The sequence below is a fragment of the Neoarius graeffei genome, chromosome 10 (assembly GCF_027579695.1).
Source record: "Neoarius graeffei isolate fNeoGra1 chromosome 10, fNeoGra1.pri, whole genome shotgun sequence".
NCBI classification, from domain to species: Eukaryota; Metazoa; Chordata; class Actinopteri; order Siluriformes; family Ariidae; genus Neoarius; species Neoarius graeffei.
Genome location: NC_083578.1, coordinates 13,852,621 through 13,873,854, shown reverse-complemented (window position 1 = coordinate 13,873,854; position 21,234 = coordinate 13,852,621). Strand labels below are relative to the sequence as shown.

The following is a 21,234-nucleotide window of genomic DNA, read 5'->3' as shown; positions in this document are numbered from 1 at the left end:
ACTTCCAGGCATGCGGTTATTGGAAAATAATGAACTTCTGGATTGTAGCAGTAGGATTATTTATCGCAGTAGTTTATTCCTTAATTGTGATATTTCGAATAGCAACACTGTTTATTAAAATGTTGTTGTTTAATCTCAGAAGCCTGTAAAATTCAGTCACCTGTTGAAATAAAATAACTCAACTCAACTCATCCACTTGGCTTTCCGTACTTTAAATCCTCTTAACAGCAAAATACCAAACAACCCGTTATTCCCTCACAATAAATACTACCCAGTGCATAAAAGAATGACTTTCACGCCCTATCTAGTGCACTTCTTTTTGAATTGATCTCCAATTGGGACTCGGACCCTGTACAACGACAACTGCTAATACTACTACTTCAGTTCCTGGTTCCACAGTTGTAGCTAGTGAGGTAGAAAAGGCGATGTTTTTGGAAATAAAGTTGTGTTTTATAGTTAAAGTGGAGTAAACACGACACCATGAGCTGGTATGTATCACAAACAACATCTTATGGAAGAGTTTAGGTCGTTTCTTTGGGTGAATAATGAGCTGTCAGGGTTGGTTTGTCTCGGCTAGTCAGCTAGCGTTAGCATTAGCTTGTTAGCTTGTCTGTAGATATGTAGAATGTAAAAAAAAAAAGTCCGCTTTAAAAAAAAACAGTTCTCAGAAAACTAAAACCCTTTTGTAAGATGTAAAGTGTCTTAAAAGCTTCTTAATCTCTTGTGAATAAAAAAAAAGCCAAACATTTTAGCTATGCTGCTAATCCTTTTGGTTGTTTTAAGCTAATGCTCTTAGCCTGCTAGCGTTTCTCAATTTATTAAAGTTTTAGTTTGGGGTTTGAACTTAAATTTGAGCCTATAGCTGAATCGACCTTCTCTTCGACTCAACGTAAAAAAATTTTTTATTTCAGGTTAAATAAGCTAGCTAGCAGTTTTATAAGCGCCTTGTATCACTGAGAGTTTTAAACACATTAGCATTCAGATATCTAAAACACAGCTTCTGTGGAAAAACGGCGAAAATTCAGCAAGAAATAATGTGCAAAACAACCTTAAAATATCTCTCTGCAGTACCTCGGTTTCTTTTACACAGTCACTTTATGAGGAAAAATAAATCATATTAATATAATTTGTGTGTTCTGCTTTAAATGGGGTATAATGTACAATCACAACCCCCCCCCCCAAAAAAAAAAATTGGGGACGCTGTGTAAACTGTAAATACAAACAGAATGTGAAGATTTGCAAATCATGGAAACCCTATATTTCATAGAAAGTAGTACAAAGACAACAGATGAAATGTTGAAACTGAAAAAAAAAAATATATATATATATATAATTTTTTTTTTGGAAAAATATATGCCAAATCCCACTTTCTGCACATTAAAACTGCATGGCAGTGTAGTAAGAGTCCGGGTGCTAAACTGGCCTGCAGACCCCCCCTCAATTGTAATTGTAACCCTAGCTACAGTATGTGAGAGGCCGAGAGCTACTAATGGCCCTTTTCCACTACCCTTTTTCAGCTCGCTTCAGCTCACTTCAGCCCGACACGGCTCGCATTTCGACTACCAAAAACCAGCACGACTCAGCTCGCTTCAGCCCTGCTTAGCCCCTAAAACTCGCACCGTTTTGGAGTGGGGCTGAAGCGAGCCAAAGCGAGCCGACTGAGGCTGGGGGCGTGAGCAGACACTCCCCTGTGCACTGATTGGTGAGGAGGAGTGTCCTCACATGCCCACACACGCCCCACGAGCGCGCTGGGATCTGTAAACACCGCAAACCCGGAAGGAGAAGAATTACGAATTACGAGAATTTCTGAAGCCTTATGCGCCTCGCCTCATCTATACGCTCTTGCCAGTATCTGTTGGCGTTGTCGGTGACAACAAGCCACAGCACCAAGACCAGCAACACTAACAACTCCATGTCCTCCATGTTTATTGTTTGCTATTCGGGTTGTGAGACTACCGCTTAAAAGCTCACCGATGTCACTGTTTGCGCTGCTTAATGACATCACCTGACGTCCACCCACTTTCGCTAACTCCACCCAGTGTGTCCACCCACTTCCAGCCAGCACGGTTCAGCGCGGTTGTAGTCGAAATGCAACTCCAACAGCCCCGCTCAGCCCGACTCAGCCGCATTTGTAGTGGAAAAGCGGCATTAAACAGAGATCAGCGCTGCACCTATGCAACTCGAGCTGTGGGTGGTAAAAGAGAGCAACTGGACTTGCTTGAAGATTCTTGAAGACGTTTCACCTGTCATCCGAAAGGCTTCTTCAGTTCTGTCTGACTAAGGGCCAATTTATGCTGACAACCCAGTCCTCGCAGATGGCGTCTGCGAAGCCCCCCCCCCCCCCCCCCCCTTCGCAGACGCTCTGCGCGCACCTCCCAAAATTTGTGACCACCGCAGACAGCCTCGCAGACAAGAGGGCTCTGATTGGTCTACTCTACATCCGCTGTACACGCACTTCCGCTTCCCTACTTCCCCGGTTTGGTTTGTTTTCACGACCGCCATTTTTAAAAACACGAGCGAAGATGGAGCAGCACGAAGAGCGGTTGATCGAGGAAGTGAGGAAGTACGTACATCTATATGACTCCAGTTCAAGTCATTATAAGGACAGCGGTGTTGAATGACCTGTTGCTCAGTAACCGGAAGATAAACACTCCACTAACCACACCCACCAACTACTCCTAGCGATTTCGTGACTTTGCGCCCCCTTGCGTTGTGGCGGTGAATAACATCGCGCACGCCTATAGACCCTTTTCAGTCACGTGACCTTCGTAAACGCGAGCGCCATTTTGGACATCTAGTGGACTTCGGCTCGAATCGGTTTGAATGCGAGGAAGGCGACAAACATAAAAGAAAAAGGAGCGAGATGCAGAAAACTGTATTTACTAGTTTACTGTAATTATGATCTGGCAGCTATTTACACCGGATCCAGTGTAAATAGCTGCCGGAGCCAACGTCCGAGCTTGCCGGAGCGCGCTCCGGCCGGCCGCGAGCTAGCGCGCTCCGGAACCTCGGACGTTGGCTCCGGCAGCTATTTACACTGGATCCGGTGTAAATAGCTGCCAGATCATAATTACAGTAAACTAGAATGGAATGTTAACAGCAATGTAATGCCTTTTCTGGCTAATTTTATTCGTCTTACCTCCAACAAAGTGGTCACTACACAAGCGTTGGTATGCCGCTATCCATCTTCTCCGTCGGTCAGCATCTACCGGGATCCGATAAAATGATAACCCTTGCCTTGTTTGTTGATGGTTACTACATCCAGGTGCACAACAATATAGTGGCATGATGGAAGTCTTGCTGAAAATAAACACTTTCTTTGCTGCCGTTCCTCAGTGTTGGCTGCGGTAAACTACTGGTAGTACATGTCCAAAATGGCGGCCGCGTTTGTCGTGACGTCACGTGAAAAGGGTCCATACTCCCCGTTCAACGATAAATTACAACTATCTGCGAAAAGCTATCTGCGAAAGCCTTGTCGCAAGAGCATGCAGAGGCCTTAATAGGGAGTATCAGGTATTTATCCTTTATCCTTTATTAGGATAAATACCTGATACTCCCTACTAGTCAGACAGAACTGAAGAAGCATTTCGGATGAGAGGTGAAATGTCTTCAAGAATCTTCAAGCAAGTCCAGTTGCTCTCTTTTACCACCCACAGTTACTATGACCTGGATGACTGAGAATCTTCACAGACAACTCAAGAGCTGGTTAGTACTGGGACAGGAGACTGGCTGGGAAGACCAGGTCCTGGTGCAGGAAGGGACTGATCTTTTATTCATGGATGCAAACGACGCGCCTTTTGGCGGATGCCGCCTTTTTCACGGCTGTCTGGGAGACTTGTGTGAATCGTGCAGATCCGATGAGGTTTTTTTTTTTTGGGGGGGGGGGGGCGTTGGAGTGTCTGATTATAATTTCATCAAAGTAAATTCTGTATTAAAATTACTAAATAAGCAAATGCCGTTACAGTCCATGAAACATAGGAAGTATAAGTATGAGAAGAAAACAGTAAATCAGAAAGCTGCGCACGTAAAGCCAATTGGCTGCGCACCATTATCTGCTGCTGGCTGCACTTCACTGCACGCGCAAGGATTTCCATCAGTCCAACGTAAGTTACTTGCGTAACACAAGTTACACAGACAGCCCTGAAAAAGGCAGCATCCGCCAAAAGGCGCGCCGTTTGCATCCATGTTTATTGTACATTAAAGTTTTCTGGTCTGACACACACAACCAACTTCACGGTGAAACAGCAGCCTGTCTTCATGAGTGTTGAGTTGAATCGCAGCGCTCCGTTGTTCATTAGTTTACTTCACAACATACTACCAAGAACAAGTGTTTTATTACCTCCTGGTGAAACCCTAGTGTAAATAAAAGAAGGTTCAAACAGCGCAATCAAGTGTGAAACATTACATTCTGAACTAATTTCATTTTTTAGAAACGTTTTCCTCATCAAAGATGCACAGGTTTATTCAGCAACAATCCGTTTTCTGACAATTATCACGTTTTTTTTTCCCTCAATGATTAATAGATTTTTTTTTTTTAATTTAAAAAAGGCATGCGTTATGATTTTTGTTTATAGATAACTTCAGCCTTTTCTTTCTCTTGAAGTGAGTAATACAAAAAAAAGCAGTAGGTGAGAAGCTATAAAGCACAAACTTTTTCTTTGAAAATGTTTGAGGCAGAAAACGTATTAATGCTGGAGACTCCTTCCACAAATCTAAAACGTCGTCTCCTCGAAACATTTTTCTTTGTTTAATTTTTCTTTTTTTAATTCCATGTATTACTAGGCTTGGATTATGTAGCTTGTATAAAGAACAAGTCTCTATGAGCGAGCTGTTACTGTAGAAGCAGTACAGGTTGCTGTTTATAGAAAATTAATCAGCGTCTTCTGACGAGGCATGAGACAATTTCTGGGCTCAAATATCACGATATAAAATACTGATGAGACTGATTTTGCTTCTTTAAAGCTGGACTGTCTTTCAGAGTTTGTGTAGGTCATAAAAAGAATTTTGCCGGACACACTATTTATTATTTTTTTTAGTGGACCGAAAGCTACTGAATTCAAATCATGGACTTCTGATTTTATTAGATTAAAAAAAAAAAATAGGACAATTAATGAATTTAGGGTCACGTGGCTTTAAATTCTCTGCTACCTTTTCCTACTTCACCATGACGCAATGCAAGATACCACATCATGCATCACGTGGTGGCCTTTCCCCGTTCGCCCAAGGCATTGTGGGATACAAATTTGAAACAGGAGAGAACAATGGAGGACGTGAGTGTGCGAATGAAACGTGAAAGACCGACTACAGTAACGGAAAGTGAGAAGAAAAGACGTTATGTTTTTTATATATATATATATATATATATATATATATATATCATTATATATATGAAGGAAAGGAAACGCAGGACCAAACTAATAAATATCGGCGCCCAGCGAGCACCTTGGTGTGATCAGCTGTTCGTTTAGCGACAGAATGACGGAACTGTTAGTGCACGGTCAAAGGTAAACCTGCGCATGCGCGCACGCACACACGGACTTCCTCTGTCTGCTTGACTGCACGAAGCGAACGATTTCATGCGCGTTATTCGCTCAGGAATCCCCTCAGATTAAATAACTTTCCAGATGCAGAAAGGCCTGATGTGTTTATTTCTGTAATTTTTTTTAAAAAAATCACAATGACCAAATTTCAGACGAAACTAACTTTAATCTATTTTATGAAATCGAAAGACCGTCTAGCTTTAAGGTATATCATGATGTTTATGCTCATTATTCGTTATGAGCGCTACCTCTTTTTGCACACTAGGTGGCAGTAGGAGAGGTGGTATTCTCCAGAGCACGAAGTTTGCGAGTTGGAACCTAACTGTCATGAAACATGTTTCCCGAACAGTCCAAAAAGTTAAGCTAATCGTAAGGAAGTGTTCGGGCCTGTTCAGCTTTTTAGCACTGTCCAGAATTCAGCGCGGATCTGTAGCATAGCTATTCGAAGGTAGATATCGTAAAGCGGAATGTATACCGGTAAGTGCACTCCAGGTTCTATCGCAGCTGGAATGATGATGGTCTGAAACGCGAGTCAAGCCTAGGTCACAACCGGACGTACGATTTTTTTTTGGCTGTGTGATTTTTGGCATTTCCCAAATCGCTGCTTTTTTTTTTTTTTTTTTTTTTTTTTTTTTTTTTTGTTCGTGGAGAAAGACGCACGTTGGCTGTAAGTTTGTCTTACAACCTGAAAAAAAACGTAAGCGCCCGTGGAGTTTGTTTGACATGACAAAGAACCTCTGCGGCCGGTCTACGGCTCGAAAATCAGCACGTCACACGCGCGCCCTCCGTGCGTTTTTTGCACGTAGACCGGCCGTAGGCGCACGTACGGCCGGTTGTGACCTAGGCTTTAGCATTAACGCCTGCGTGCTGTTCTTGATGCAAGTCGTACTCACGTCTAAAACGATTCAGGAGCACTTCATGTGTTGTGCTGGCAGAGGTGTAACCTTCACTGGGATGAGGAACTACACAAAATTTAAATCACAGTTGTTGTTCTGATCTATACAGGTGAATCACTTGGTAAGTGTGACTTACTTGTGCATTTCAGATAGCAGTAGGAACAGTGATGAGACAAATTTACCATCAAACAGTCTTTCCATATTAACCGTTGCTGTGAAGTACGTTTATGACCCTGAAAAAGATAAAAATCAGACGTCCTTTCGATTTCATAAAACTGGTGAACTTTAGTTCCATCTGAAATTTGCTCATTGTGATTTGTTTATTTCTGTAATATCTAAAAAACAAAATATCAGGCCATTCTGTGGCTGGGAAGTTATTTAATTTGAGGGGATTCCTGAACAAATAATGTGCATGAAATCGCTCGCTTTGCGCAGTCAAGCAGAGGAAGTCCGTGTGTGCGCATGCGCAGGTTTACCTTTGAGCGTGCAATAACAGTTCCATCATTCTGTCGCTAAATGAACAGCTGATCACACAGAGGTGCTCGCCGACCGCCCATATTTATTAGCTTGGTCCTGCGTTTCCTTTCCTTCGTATATAACATAACGTCTTTTCTTCTCACTTTCCGCAACTGTAGTCGGTCTTTCACATTTCATTCGCACACTCACGTCCTCCATTCTTCTCTCCTGTTTCAAATTTGTATCCCACAATGCCTTGCGCAAACCAGGAAAGCTCACCATGTAATGCATGACGTAGTATCTTGTATTGCGTCATGGTGAAGCAGGAAAAAATAGCAGAGAATTTAGGCCCATGTGACCGTAAAGTCATTAAAGGAGAACTGAAGGCGCGGTTTTTTTTTTAAAATCAAAATTCTATTTCTCTCATTTTATTAAATATAGGAATGCATTTCTGGCAGCTATTTTGTCACTGCTATAGCAAGTTATGAGTGTTTGAAATATGCTATGTAATATCAGTCCATACGTCAAAGCAATGGCTGTAAACGAGATTCGTTGAGACCTGTACGAGACATCGTAGGACGGAAGTAAAACGTACAGCGGAAATCAAAGTGACCGACATCTGCCAACGTTCCGTGTCCAAAATCACTCACTCATTCAATACTCCCTATATAAGGAATTACTATATAGAGGACTACACAGTGGTAAAATGAAAAAAAAAACACTTTCGGACACTCGTCCGTCGCGCTGGTATTTACATCATTACTGTCGCACAATTAAAACGTGCCAGATCAGTCGGCTGGTGGGTTTTCAAAATAATAAAATGCATGCTTGTGGTGTTTTTTTTTGTGATAAATCCATATTATACTGGGCGTACTTCCCACATTAATCAATCCACAGTACCTGCATCTTTCAGTTCTTTTAAATATAGGCTGAATACTTTCTTCTTTGCTGCTGCCTTTTATTAAATCAGATTTGAGACTTTAATTTGATTTCTTTCAGCGCGACTGCAAAAAAAGACGCACGCGCCCTCTTTCGAATGCTGACGGAATCAAGCCGGAAGTTTTGTTTGTCTTGATAGCAATCGGGAAAGTTTGAAAAAAGTAATCGTCATTTAAACTCCTTTTTTTTGTGTGTGCAATATTTCGTTTGGAAAACGGTTTTCAAAATGGTGGCGCTGACACTTCACGTTTCGAAGTCTCGTGAAGATCGCGCGGATAAGCGACGACTGCCGTGGACCAAACAAACTAAATTCAACATGGCTAAAAACCGAATAGGCTGATAAGTATAATATTTAATTGCAGTTAGTCATACATGTCAACCTATACGGAATGTCCGTATTTTATACAGATTTGATTCAATAAACGTAGTATACGGGCGTATAAATAGTTATACAGATTCTTTAAAAAAAAAAACTTCAATATTTATTTAGAGCTATAATCAAATCCTACGATGATAAAAGAGCGCATAACATTTACAAACGTACTGTACACCACAGACAGCCAGTAAAGAGTCTTATGAAATCGCGCGTTATCTTGTGGTAGCGAGACTTCGTTCCACTTTTGATCATGTGCACACCGCATTGCGAGAATCCCGCCAACCCGGAAGTAACATTTTCACCTGAGCGACTTTCACTAGCGACTGAAAAGATTCTGAATGGGCACTCCGGCAAGATCAACACAGACACTTGCTGTGACATGCAGCCTAGGCTACGTTTACATTACGTCGAATCAGCGGATCATCAGATTAACGTTCTTAAAACGATTCGCGTTTACACTAAAACCGTTAGCCGTGCACACAGCAACACCAATACGCGGATACGCTCGGCTCCGCAGGCATCCTGCGCTCCAAATCACTCCGCCCTGAACAGCGAGTGCCCTCTGGAGGGTGTGCACTCCGGCCCTGCGCAGCTCACAGAGCGCGCAAGTGAAGTGAACAAGCCACGATTCGGGACTGAGCCGCTGTGTGTGAGATCCCAGCGCATATCACTTATTACTTGCAAGTGGAAGGATGGCAAGCCTAAAGACAATCATAACTACACAATGGGCAGTATTTGCATCAGTATTTGCAGTATTTTCATACTTTTATACTCTTTAATGAAAGGTGATACAAGGCGGAAGTCTGCGCCGTTTTTCAGCAGTCGCGTCACATGACCAACGCCAGCGAATCAGGAAGGTGGATGTCACAGTGACGTTGTCCAATGAGACGCCAGCTAGAGCTCAGCACAGCGTATTCGCGTATTCTCAATGTTTACACAGCACCGGAGCTGATACGATCTAGATTGAATACGTGGACGCTGGCGGATTCCCGTTTCCCCGCTTTTTCAGGGGGGTTAATGTAAACGGACAGTGCATCCGCGAAGAAAACGAGACAGATACGGTCTAGTGTAAACGTAGCCCTAGTGAGGTATTGGTGCAGAGCGCTAAAAAAGCTGTCATGGAGTACAATTCAGAACATTAGAGTGACACTGTGTGTTTTTGTCAAACATTGGAGCTTTGTATTCATTCTGAAGGTTTATTGTTATTAATATTGAATAAAAAGTAACTGGGATATATCATTGTTAATTATCATTCAAATTTTAGGTAAATTAACTTAATTTGCATCTTATACGGATTTTATAAGGGAAATACGGATTTTGGAGGTTGGTTATACAGGTTTGAGTGACCAAAGGTTGACATGTATGGTTAGTTGCCAATACGAGTCACAATATAAGGTTACTAAAACCGAAAACGTAATTGAATAACACGTTAATTAAATAAAGCAAGCTTCAAAATGACTTCAGTTCCCCTTTAATTGGTCTGTTAGAAACAAGAAAACTAATAAAATTGGACATCTGTGATTCGAGTTCAGTAGTTTTCAGTCCACTAAACAAAAATAATTGGGTGTGTGTGGGGGGGGATTCTTTTTATGACCTACACCTGAAAAATCTGAAAGTCAGTCTGCCTTTAAAATAACGTTAATAGTCAGGGAAAGTTACACCGTACGTTATGTATAAACCCTGATCTACGTTTCTTACAACACGCTGTATTGATATTGTGGTTCAATTTATCGTGATTACAAACTGAACATATTAAAATGTAATATTGTGTGTTAATTAGGGCTGTAACAATATGCGTATCGAAATCGAAATCGCGATACGCAGAGCCACGATCTGTATCGCGATACAAGAAGGCAGAATCGCGGTACACCCTTTCAAACTTCTCCTCAGCCCAAAAACAGAGGCGCTTCCAAACTTAAATTTATGAATACTTTTTATTTAAATTACATTTTAAACTTACTTAAATTACTTTTATTTTTTTATATCTATTAGTAAGTCGTTTTTTCGCCGACTTGCGACAATCTTCTGCGAGTCACGCAACGTCCACACTCGCCACTGGCAGAGCATTCATTTCTTTTAAGCAGTCGCCATTCTGGTTGCGACGCGGGGAGCGAATCTGTAAACAAGCAGCTCATTGGCTGGCTAGGTGTGCCACAAGCCAATCACAATCACTTGACCGGAAAGGCATGCAGTGTTGCCAGATTGGGCAGGTTTAGGTGCTTTTTGGCTGGTTTTGAACATATTTTGGGGTGGAAAACGTTAGCAATATCTGGCAACACTGAAGGCATGTCTGCTTGGGCGGAAGCCTTCTGCGGCAGTTACATTTTGACACGCGAGCAACGTTTCACCATAAAAATTCCGTAATTTCCATCTGTTTTCCGCGATCACAGAAAATCATTGGCCCTATGAGAGTGAGAGAGCCACCCCCCCAAAAAAAATCTTAACGGATTTACACGATTTGGAAAAATGACTTTTTCAGAACCGAAAAAAACAGAGCTTCCGGCTCAACAGTATTATTTTGAGAAATAAAACAATCTTTGGATATACATTTGTTCATTTTTGCATACATATTACTCATTCTCTGCAGTGGTCTGAATTATTTGTTATTAAATAGCTAATGTAAGTAAGTAAATGTTAAGTCAAATTTACTACTTTAAAAAAACATTTAAAAAAAAATCGTGGGTCAAAAATCACGATACGAATCGAATCGTGAGTTGGGTGTATCGTTAAGGTATTAGGCAGAGACCCGTCCACCCGTAAATTTGACGGGCGATTGCCGATTTCAACGGGCAAGTATACACACAGACGGATACTGAAACGGACGATAATGCCGAAAATTTTCACACATGAATACTCCCACATGTCATCCGATAAATCCAGTTATGTTCCGCCCACACACGGACTGGCCATCGGGAGTAGCGGGAGTTTTCCCGGTGGGCTGGTGGTTCAGCGTGGGCCGGCGGAGAAAAAAAAAAAAAAAACAGTTGCGCGCTGGCCTTTAATATGATAAGCAATGTTAACAGTTTCTTTAACAAACTGTTAACATTGCTTATTACAGTTGCGCGCTGGCCTTTAATATGATAAGCAATGTTAACAGTTTGTTAAAGAAACTGTTAACATTGCTTATCATATTAAAGGCCAGCGCGCAACTGTTTTTTTTTTTTTCTCCGCTGGCCCACACTGAACCACCGGCCCACTGGGAAAACTCCCGCTACTCCCGATGGCCAGTCCGTGTGTGGTTCCGCCATCATTTACAAATCGTAAGAAACACAGTTTAATACGAAAAATACTGAAAACTTGAAATGAAAAATCAGAATATTTCATCGTTTCCGCCATTTTGGCCCGCACTGAATCTTGTAACATGCGGACTGAATAAATCGCGAATTCTGATTGGTCGAAAATTGCCAAACACCCTGCGTTGTAGTTTCCTCTTTCTTGGCGGGAGAACCGCATTTTTTTTGCTGACTCACTCTTCTGGATCAAGATGAATCCCAACAAACGCCCCAAATTGAATGTGACAAAAACTGATTCGTTTTTCCACAAAAAGACAGAAAAGGTATGTGTGATACATTGATTAACAAGGGGGTTTCATTGGGGTATGGTAAAATAGAATACTGTTGGGTTTTTTTTTTTATTAAATACTGTAACTAGATCAAAAGATTATATACAATTCATTGTTGTTTATTTTCTTTTCACTTTTGTTACCAAATCAGACACCATACATACATCTGATACATTCAGGAGTGAAACTGAAAAAAATACAAAGTAAAAATATGCAATATTTCTGATCAAAAATTACACGCCATTTCACCCTGAAAATGTCCTAGAATGCAGGAAATGAAGTCTAAATTTCAAAAATTTTCTGGGGGGGCATGCCCCCAGACCCCCCTAGAGGGACTTCGCGCCTGCGGCGCTCGTCTTCGCACCTGCGGCGCTTATCAGGATTATATAAAATATTATTTTTGACTGGTAAATTTCTTTTTCTGCCTAATACCCTATGTATCGTTACAGCCCTAGTGTTAATATCGTCTCGTTCCTACTTCTGACCAATCAGGATTTCAGGTTGCTTGTTCAATAATTTATTCGCTGCACTATACAGTCCAACATTGTATAAATCTGAAAATGACCAAGCTTAATCAAAGTCTTTTTCAAATTCAGCGATGGACGTCATTTCTCTTACGTTTTAGCTTCTGTCTCTGTGACCCTGCTGAACTCTGTTCTTAAACACGACCGTTCTTCTTTAAAATGTCACACAAGCTAATCCTCAACCAATCCCCTTTTTTCCTGAGAAGATGCCAAGCTGAATAAATCAGCAGCAGCGTATTATCAGCTGCTAAAAGCTCCAGTCTTGCAAGTTCTGCATGTAGACCAAGACGATGTGGAAGTGAGCGTGACATCATGGCAGCCAGATGTGACATCAGCAACTGGAAGTAGCCGCTTCCCCTTCACACACACGTCCAGTGTTGGTGCTCCGGGTGATGTGGGCACTCGCTGAAAGGATCTTTTATGGTTCGGGGTGACCACCGCATTCCACACAAGCCAACCAACTGGACACAGTGACGCGGTCACCATGACACCAGGGTCATGAGGTCGCACTCGGCGTCAACCGAGCCTGTGTGCTGCTTATTGATAAGATCCCTGTGTTATACAGTCTGACCGCTGCCTTTTCCAGCCGTGCTGATGTAGCATAATGCGTATCGTGAGTCGAGCTCGACTCTTTACGCAATCGCTCCTGCAGTGGCTGAAGGAAAGCTTTGTTTCTTAGGAAACTGTTTCTCATCCCTCTTTATGCAGTGTTTAATGGGAATAATTTTGCCAGTTCCAGTCTGGACTTGCATACATCTTGAGAGAATTTCAAACCGCTGGTTATGTTAGATGCGTTTAGCAGACGCTCTTCTCCTGAGGAGCGGTTAGGTGCCTTGTTCAAGGGCACTTCAGCCATTCCTGCTGGTCCAGGGAATCGAACCGACAACCCTGTGGTCCTAAAGCTGCTTCTCTAACCATTAGGTCACATGGTTTTAAAAATCTGCAAGTTGAGAAATGCATCCCAATGTGTGATATTTATTTCTAACTCGAAGCTGCCTGATCAGAACGGTCCGAGCATGTCGGATCACATGCTGATTAGCAGCCGCATCTCCTTGGCAACGTGAACAAGTCATCACAGTGCTACTGCTAGAAAAACATACTATGTGTGTGTGTATGACTGACTGACTGAATTGTCGTGTAGTCTCTTTGCTAATTTTTTCTTTTTATAGCTTTCATAAACCGACACGCTAACTAAAATGGTGTGTATAAAATGTAACTCAAAGCAGTTTTGTTCGCAATCGAACACAAAAAGGGCGAGTAAGCAAGAAAGAAGTGACTTCTTTTGCGCTAGCAGCGCTGCCACAAATGCCGCTTTTCCACTACCAACACGGCTGAGTCGGGCTGAGCCGTGCCGTGCTGAGTTGGGCTGAGTCGAGCTGAGTGGGGCTGTTGGAGTTGCATTTCGACTACAACCGCGCTGAACCGTGCTGGCTGGAAGTGGGTGGACACATTGGGTGGAGTTAGCGAAAGTGGGTGGACGTCACGTGATGTTGTTAGGCGGCGCAAACAGTGACATCAGTGACCTTTTAAGCGGTAGTCTCACAACCCGGAGAGTAAACAATAAACATGGAGGACATGGTGTCGTTAGTGTTGCTGGTCTTGGTGCTGTGGCTTGTTGTCGGTGACAACGGCAACAGATACTGGCAAGAGCGTATAGATGAGGCGAGGCGCATAAGGCTTCATAATTCTCGTAATTCGTAATTCTCTTTCTTCCGGGTTTACGGTGTTTACAGATCCCAGCGTGCTCGCGGGGCGTGTGGGCATGTGAGGACACTCCTCCTCACCAGTCAGTGCACAGGGGAGTGTCTCATGCCCCCAGCCTCACTCAGCTCGGTTTGGCTCGCTTCAGCCCCACTCCAAAACCGTGCGAGTTTTGGGTGCTAAGCAGGGCTGAAGCGAGCTGAGTCGTGCTGTTCTTAGATAGTCGAAACGCGAGCCGTGTCGGGCTGAAGTGAGCTGAAAAAGGGTAGTGGAAAAGGGCCAAAAGTTGCTCAGGATCCTTCTACTTTTCTTATTTTTATTCTCCTAACGGTTTTTAGGATGCTATTTCTCCTTCAGTTTTCAACCAATCACCACCAAATTTCACATGAAGAAATACCTCTGGACTGACTTGCATTGCTATGACTTTTGGTGCTGGTCTGGGTCACCGATCCAGAATGATCCATGAAAAACGGGAATTTAAAAAAAAAATTTGTTCAGGGCGGCAGGATGCAACTTTTCCTCACTAAGCGTCATTTTTCTTTCTCTCTCTCCCTCTTTTACCATTCCGGATCTATTGCTGGGTTTCAGTCACGTGACTTTTCTTAGCGGTTTTACTGGAAGTGAAATAGCTGGTGGTCTAAACAGCTGCCGTAGTGCAAACAACTAGTGATAACAACTTATCAGAGTACGCTCGTAATCTAGAAGCCACTGCTGGCTTTAGATATATTCAGAAGATTGCTATGTGCAATGGAATCGACCCTTACAGTCTGGGAAAGAAGATTTGTCATACAATTTCGAAAACGACCCTTTAGTCGAGTTCCCCGACAGCTCGAACTATCTGGTGTTGTAGACGTCCTTCTACACCGCAAAACAGATGAAAGTGGGAAAGAGTATGGAGGCTTACAACTTTTTTTTTTTTGTATGTGGCTGGGTAAAGGACCTTGGAATCAAGTCGCCGCCGAATGAATCCTGTATTGGTTTTGCCCGTGTAAGGTTTTTTTTTTTTTTTTTTAAATAAGCTTTTCGTTCGCGTCTTTACAACAAAGTGCTGCAAGTTGAAGTGTAAACAGACAACAGTTCTCTTGATTCTCACTTGTGTTGGCTCTTATCTCTCAAGTAAATCATTCACAAAGGTCATCAGAAACCCCTTTAAAGACCTGGATCTTAGTTAAACAAGACGGAGAAGAAGTGATCACGGCGCATTGTAACTGTACGGCTGGGGAAGAATTTTGTCGCAACCTTCATGGGTATGGACTGAGTGAGGAGTGAACAAAGAAACAGCTGGGGACTTTAGCGCTTCGTGACTAAAAAAAAAAAAGTACTGTAAAATAGCGACACACAGCAAGAAAAGTACTTGGAAAACACTAAGGACGTCGCTGAGAGGGATACAAACCTTTCACCAAGTGATCACTGCAAACTTGAGCATGCTTCGACTCGGCTCCCTTCGATTTCACTGAGAGGTTCAAAAACCACCTTTCTCGACGTCTTTTTGTGAAATCCTGTGTTCATTCACCCTTTTCTATTAGTTCACGGGGAACCCTGAAGAAACTTATCAGTTTCACGGTTTGATTGATTCGAACAACCTAAAACAACACAAGCGTAAGGCATTTTTCATGCGAGCAATGCACCTTCTCCGTACAAACGCTTTGTCAGCTGAGCTTTGGTAGACCACCAGCTAAAGCTTTGAATAACTAATGAGGCGGATGTGACGTCACACCCGTGTGTGTTGGCTGGCTCTGGACGGCATGTGCCGCAAACTGATTCGTGTGCACCGCTAATGACTCGCACCGGCACTGGATTAAGACGCAGTCAGCGCGCATGTATAAGGACGCCAAACACTAACTCAGGTTGCGAAGTATTGAGTTGTTTAGACACATTACTGAGCCACGTGTCGTTCTGATTTCCGAATTCCTAGTCCTTTTGATTCTGCCTTTGTTTGTGCCTGACCTGCTGATTTGGACTGTTTGCCTGATTTGCACTTTTCTTAATAAATATCTTCTACACATACATTCGTCTCCTCCCATCCCTGACAAGTACGGTGACCAGGTGTCCCAAATTACTCAAATTACTGCGACTTTACTATGACCGTCTCTATCTAGTTACCGGTCTTGGTGGAAGGGCAATTGATGTAAGCAGACGGCTGATTCCGATTGGTGTATGCTTTTGGTATACCATGAAGGTGTAATCCCGCCCACTTTGAATTGTCAGATATAAATGGCAGAAAAATGAAATGCTTGTCAGGGGGGACCCCCCCCCCCCCCCCCCCCCCCCCACACACACACACACACACTATTGTTCCTTCTTTGCGAATTAAGCACAGAAGATCTCGCTAGATCAGTATGAAACTGTTTACGAAGAAATGTGTGTATAATAATATGCATTCATATTGGGGATAATGAAAAGGGAAAATGAGTCATATTCATCCTTTGGCATTAGAAAGCTGGTAACCGGAGCGTAATTCTGTGTGCTTCATTCATTCTCTGCATTATGACTGCAATTCAGCTCGGGTTGTGTGGGAGATGATTTTTGCGCTCTCCCCCCCTGCACTGCACCTTCCCCATTCAGTCAGTTGTGGCGATCTTTCTTTCATTTAGTCTTCTGACAGGAAGACAGTGTTTAACGTGCACCCGGGTCACTGGGGCAGTGAAGCACATCACATTGCCACCGTACCTAAAAAACCCCTGCTGACGTTTTTCCTATCTCTCCGTTTCTCGCAGTGCCCTCTCTCTCTCAGGGCATGGGATCAGTCGTCTCGGTTTGACTGCTCGTCCTCTCTGTGTGCACATGCGCAGGCGGGCGTCGGTAAAAATGGCCCAGCCTGCGAAGATGAGTAGCTGAGGATTCCCACAGTACAGAAGCGTGCCGGTACGTCTGTAACAAAGGCGTGGCGAAAAAAGCGCCAGAATGCATACACGCATCAAGAAGAATCCCTTAAGCTTAAAGAAATCCTTGTAAAATGTTCAAGACCGATCCATAACATTGATCCACAGGAGCTGTTTATTTCCTCAAAAGGTTCTGAAGCTTGAGGGGAAGCACGCCTAATTTCAGCTCATCGAAAACCACAAGCCACAACGTGCCACTTTTTAAAAAAAAAAAAAATCTTTTTGCCAGATTTTTGCACAATACGTTAATAATTGAGACTGATGTGCAGGTTTACCTTTAACCCACTTCTGGTTGTGGGTTTACCCAGGCACATAATTGCCTCGTATGGGTTTTTTTTTTTGTGTGTGTGAAAGGATTAAGGTTGCGAAATAACTCTCGACATTCAAGTTTTGTGATCGTGATGAGCCCGTTTATCTGCAAAAGGCACGGGGTGGGGGGAGTCGGTTTTTCATGCAACCTACTGCGTCATCACTAAAGAGAAACAATTGACTTGAACTTCATTCACACTCTGTTCATTCATCGGACAGGCGTGATTACTGTTTAGATAATATAGGCTTCAGCAATCCGGACAAGTTACGTTCATAGCATGACTCAGAGTTTGGAGTTGAAGAATTTTCATTAGTGAGATAATGCAAACTTTTCCATGATGGCGTGTTGAGGTGGTAAAATTTTTTTTTTTTTTTTGTCGACGGGTCTTGGGAATCATCGTCATGGCCGTAATCCAGACAAACAACCTCTAATAATCCTCTAGCAAGCGTAAAAACACATCCGCGCACTCGCACACATTGTCAGATCATTTATTTTGATAGGAACGAAACCCATTCAATTAAGACTTCATCGCCGAACTCCTCGATTGAGCCATCATCATGGAAACCGCGCACACACCCTAAATGACGACTTCGTGTACCTGTCACAGAAGGCATGCACACGTACAGCGCACACACGTGTGCACTCTTTTTTTTCACACCCTTCTCTTTCTGTCTCATTAGCGCACACACCTTTGCTTTGATGCAGCTGCCAGCTGAAATGGGCTGTCATCACGAACCGTCCGTCATTTTGCAGGGACATTATTACTGTCACACCAATAACGGGGGGTGTGTGTACAGTGCAGTCTGTGACTGCAGCAGTGTAAAAAATTTCTCCATCACAAGGTCTCCCTGAGCTATAATTAAGCAGCAACTTTGGCATGAGAATCGACGTAAATCTGTCCCTTTAAATGTGGCCCAAAAGTCTGATTGCTACCTTTCGGCTGAACAAAAGCAAGGAAGGGGGAAAAAAAACCTCGGCAACGTATTTTCAAAACACTACTGTACAACTCTGGGGAATTTTTACAATCAAACAAGCTCCAATTCGAACTCTACCACTTCGTTCAATTTGACTTGAAACTGAGTTTGGAGTTTCTGTATCTGATTAGGATAAAACAGAGCAGTGTTTCTCAGCGCCATCTAGTGGACCACGAATTTTAAGTTGAAGCTAATTTTTACTCGTCGTAGGGTACAATTTGCTGGGTTGCATCTGACGTCACATCCACTTCATTAAAGGGGAACTGAAGGTAAATTTTTTTTTTTTTATCATCAATTCTATTTCTCATTTTATTAAATATAGGAATGCATTTTTGATCGCTATTTTGTCGCCGCTATAGCAAGTTATGAGTGTTTGAAATATGCTATGTAATATCAGTCCATATGTCAAAGCAACGGCCGTAAACGAGATTCGCTGAGACCTGTGCGAGACATCGTAGGACGGAAGTAAAACGTACGGCAGAAATCAAAGTGACCAACATTGTCAAAAGACGCGCGTGGCCTCTTTCGAATGCTGATGTAATCAAGCCGGAAGTTTTGTTTGTTTTGATAGCAATCAGGAAAGTTAAAAAAAAAAAAAAGTAGGCAGTAATTGTCATTTTAAACTCGTTTTTGTGTAGTATTTCGTTTGGAAAACAGTTTTCAAAATGGCGGCGCTGACACTTCACGTTTCAAAGTCTCGTGAAGATCGCTCGGATAAGTGACGACTGCCGTGGACCAAACGAACTAAATTCAACATAGGCCAATAAGTAAAATATTTCATTGTAATTAGTTGCCGATACAAGTCACGATATAAGGTTACTAAAACCAAAAACATAATTGAATAACACGTAAATAAAGCAAGTTTAAAAATGACTTCAGTTCTCCTTTAAGCTATGGTCACACTCCAGCTCGTGAAGGGTTATCAATGAAAACGAGGCATTTTGGTAGCGATATATGCGTGAGCTAAAAGTTGGGATCACACAGCAGGTGAGCACTTGACTGTCGTCACGCCTTTGCGCACGCGAATCTGGCGCAGCTCGAGCGGATGCACGCGCTTGGGACCCAGTTATTATGGGAAACACCTGATACTGATTTTGAGCACAGTCAGCACACAGATATGGACGCTGTTTTCACAGAGGCTTTGCAAAGCGTTATCATTATCACAGTCACGTCTGTTTCTAGCCATTAACGCTTTTGTAAATATCTCGCCTGCCTGTCTGTAGTGTCCTGATCCCCAGATCTTTAACCCAGCCACATATTAAAAAGTTGTACTCCTCCGTGCTCTTCCAGGTTTTCATCTGTTTCTGTGTAGAACAATGTCTGCAGCACCAGGTAGTTTGAGATATCTGGGAACTTTAACGGATGGCTCATTTTCCAACTCGTAGAAAAAAATCCAATCCCATTGAGTGGTTTCTATATCCACTTCTTTTGAGTGTACCTCTTGGTTTTAATAACTTGCTTGTTTGCTGTATACAAACATGGCAATAAGTTCTTGTGTTAATCAGCCAGACTCCACTTTTGGATCATTAATCCCTTTTGACTGAGAACACCCTGCATGCATGGTCTTATGTTCGCTTCTGGTACATCCATACAGTTTTAAATACAACACCTACAATTAAAAACAGTGGGTTTTTTTAATTGCATTTATTTAATTCCTGGGCTTTGATCTGTAACAGGGAGTGATGTTACATCATATTAAAATGCATATTCTGCACCAATTCCGGTTTTTTTTTTTTTAATATGGAAGTACAACCCCGATTCCAAAAAAGTTGGGACAAAGTACAAATTGTAAATAAAAACGGAATGCAATGATGTGGAAGTTTCAAAATTCCATATTTTATTCAGAATAGAACATAGATGACATATCAAATGTTTAAACTGAGAAAATGTATCATTTAAAGAGAAAAATTAAGTGATTTTTAAATTTCATGACAACAACACATCTCAAAGTTGGGACAAGGCCATGTTTACCACTGTGAGACATCCCCTTTTCTCTTTACAACAGTCTGTAAACGTCTGGGGACTGAGGAGACAAGTTGCTCAAGTTTAGGGATAGGAATGTTAACTCATTCTTGTCTAATGTAGGATTCTAGTTGCTCAACTGTCTTAGGTCTTTTTTTTTTTTGTCGTATCTTCCGTTTTATGATGCGCCAAATGTTTTCTATGGGTGAAAGATCCGGACTGCAGGCTGGCCAGTTCAGTACCCGGACCCTTCTTCTACGCAGCCATGATGCTGTAATTGATGCAGTATGTGGTTTGGCATTGTCATGTTGGAAAATGCAAGGTCTTCCCTGAAAGAGACGTCGTCTGGATGGGAGCATATGTTGCTCTAGAACCTGGATATACCTTTCAGCATTGATGGTGTCTTTCCAGATGTGTAAGCTGCCCATGCCACACGCACTAATGCAACCCCATACCATCAGAGATGCAGGCTTCTGAACTGAGCGCTTATAACAACTCGGGTCGTCCTTCTCCTCTTTAGTCCGAATGACACGGCGTCCCTGATTTCCATAAAGAACTTCAAATTTTGATTCGTCTGACCACAGAACGGTTTTCCACTTTGCCACAGTCCATTTTAAATGAGCCTTGGCCCAGAGAAGACGTCTGCGCTTCTGGATCATGTTTAGATACGGCTTCATCTTTGAACTATAGAGTTTTAGCTGGCAACGGCGGATGGCACGGTGAATTGTGTTCACAGATAATGTTCTCTGGAAATATTCCTGAGCCCATTTTGTGATTTCCAATACAGAAGCATGCCTGTATGTGATGCAGTGCCGTCTAAGGGCCCGAAGATCACGGGCACCCAGTCTGGTTTTCCGGCCTTGACCCTTACGCGCAGAGATTCTTCCAGATTCTCTGAATCTTTTGATGATATTATGCACTGTAGATGATGATGATATGTTCAAACTCTTTGCAATTTTACACTGTCGAACTCCTTTCTGATATTGCTCCACTATTTGTCGGTGCAGAATTAGGGGGATTGGTGATCCTCTTCCCATCTTTACTTCTGAGAGCCGCTGCCACTCCAAGATGCTCTTTTTATACCCAGTCATGTTAATGACCTATTGCCAATT

General features: G+C 42.6%; 1 protein-coding gene across 3 annotated transcripts in view; it reads left to right on the top strand.

Annotated features, from left to right (window-relative positions):
- Positions 1–348: 348 nt before the first annotated feature.
- The window catches only part of bin3 (bridging integrator 3), a 98,086-nt gene continuing 77,200 nt past the window's right edge, over positions 349–21,234 (top strand). For all 3 annotated transcript variants that reach the window (XM_060931326.1, XM_060931325.1, XM_060931324.1), the window contains exon 1: positions 349–488. Coding sequence is in view for 1 of the 3 variants with exons in the window: in XM_060931325.1 (XP_060787308.1) it covers positions 481–488 (8 nt within the window). In the remaining 2 variants the exon portion in view is untranslated. The remainder of the gene's footprint in view (positions 489–21,234) is intronic.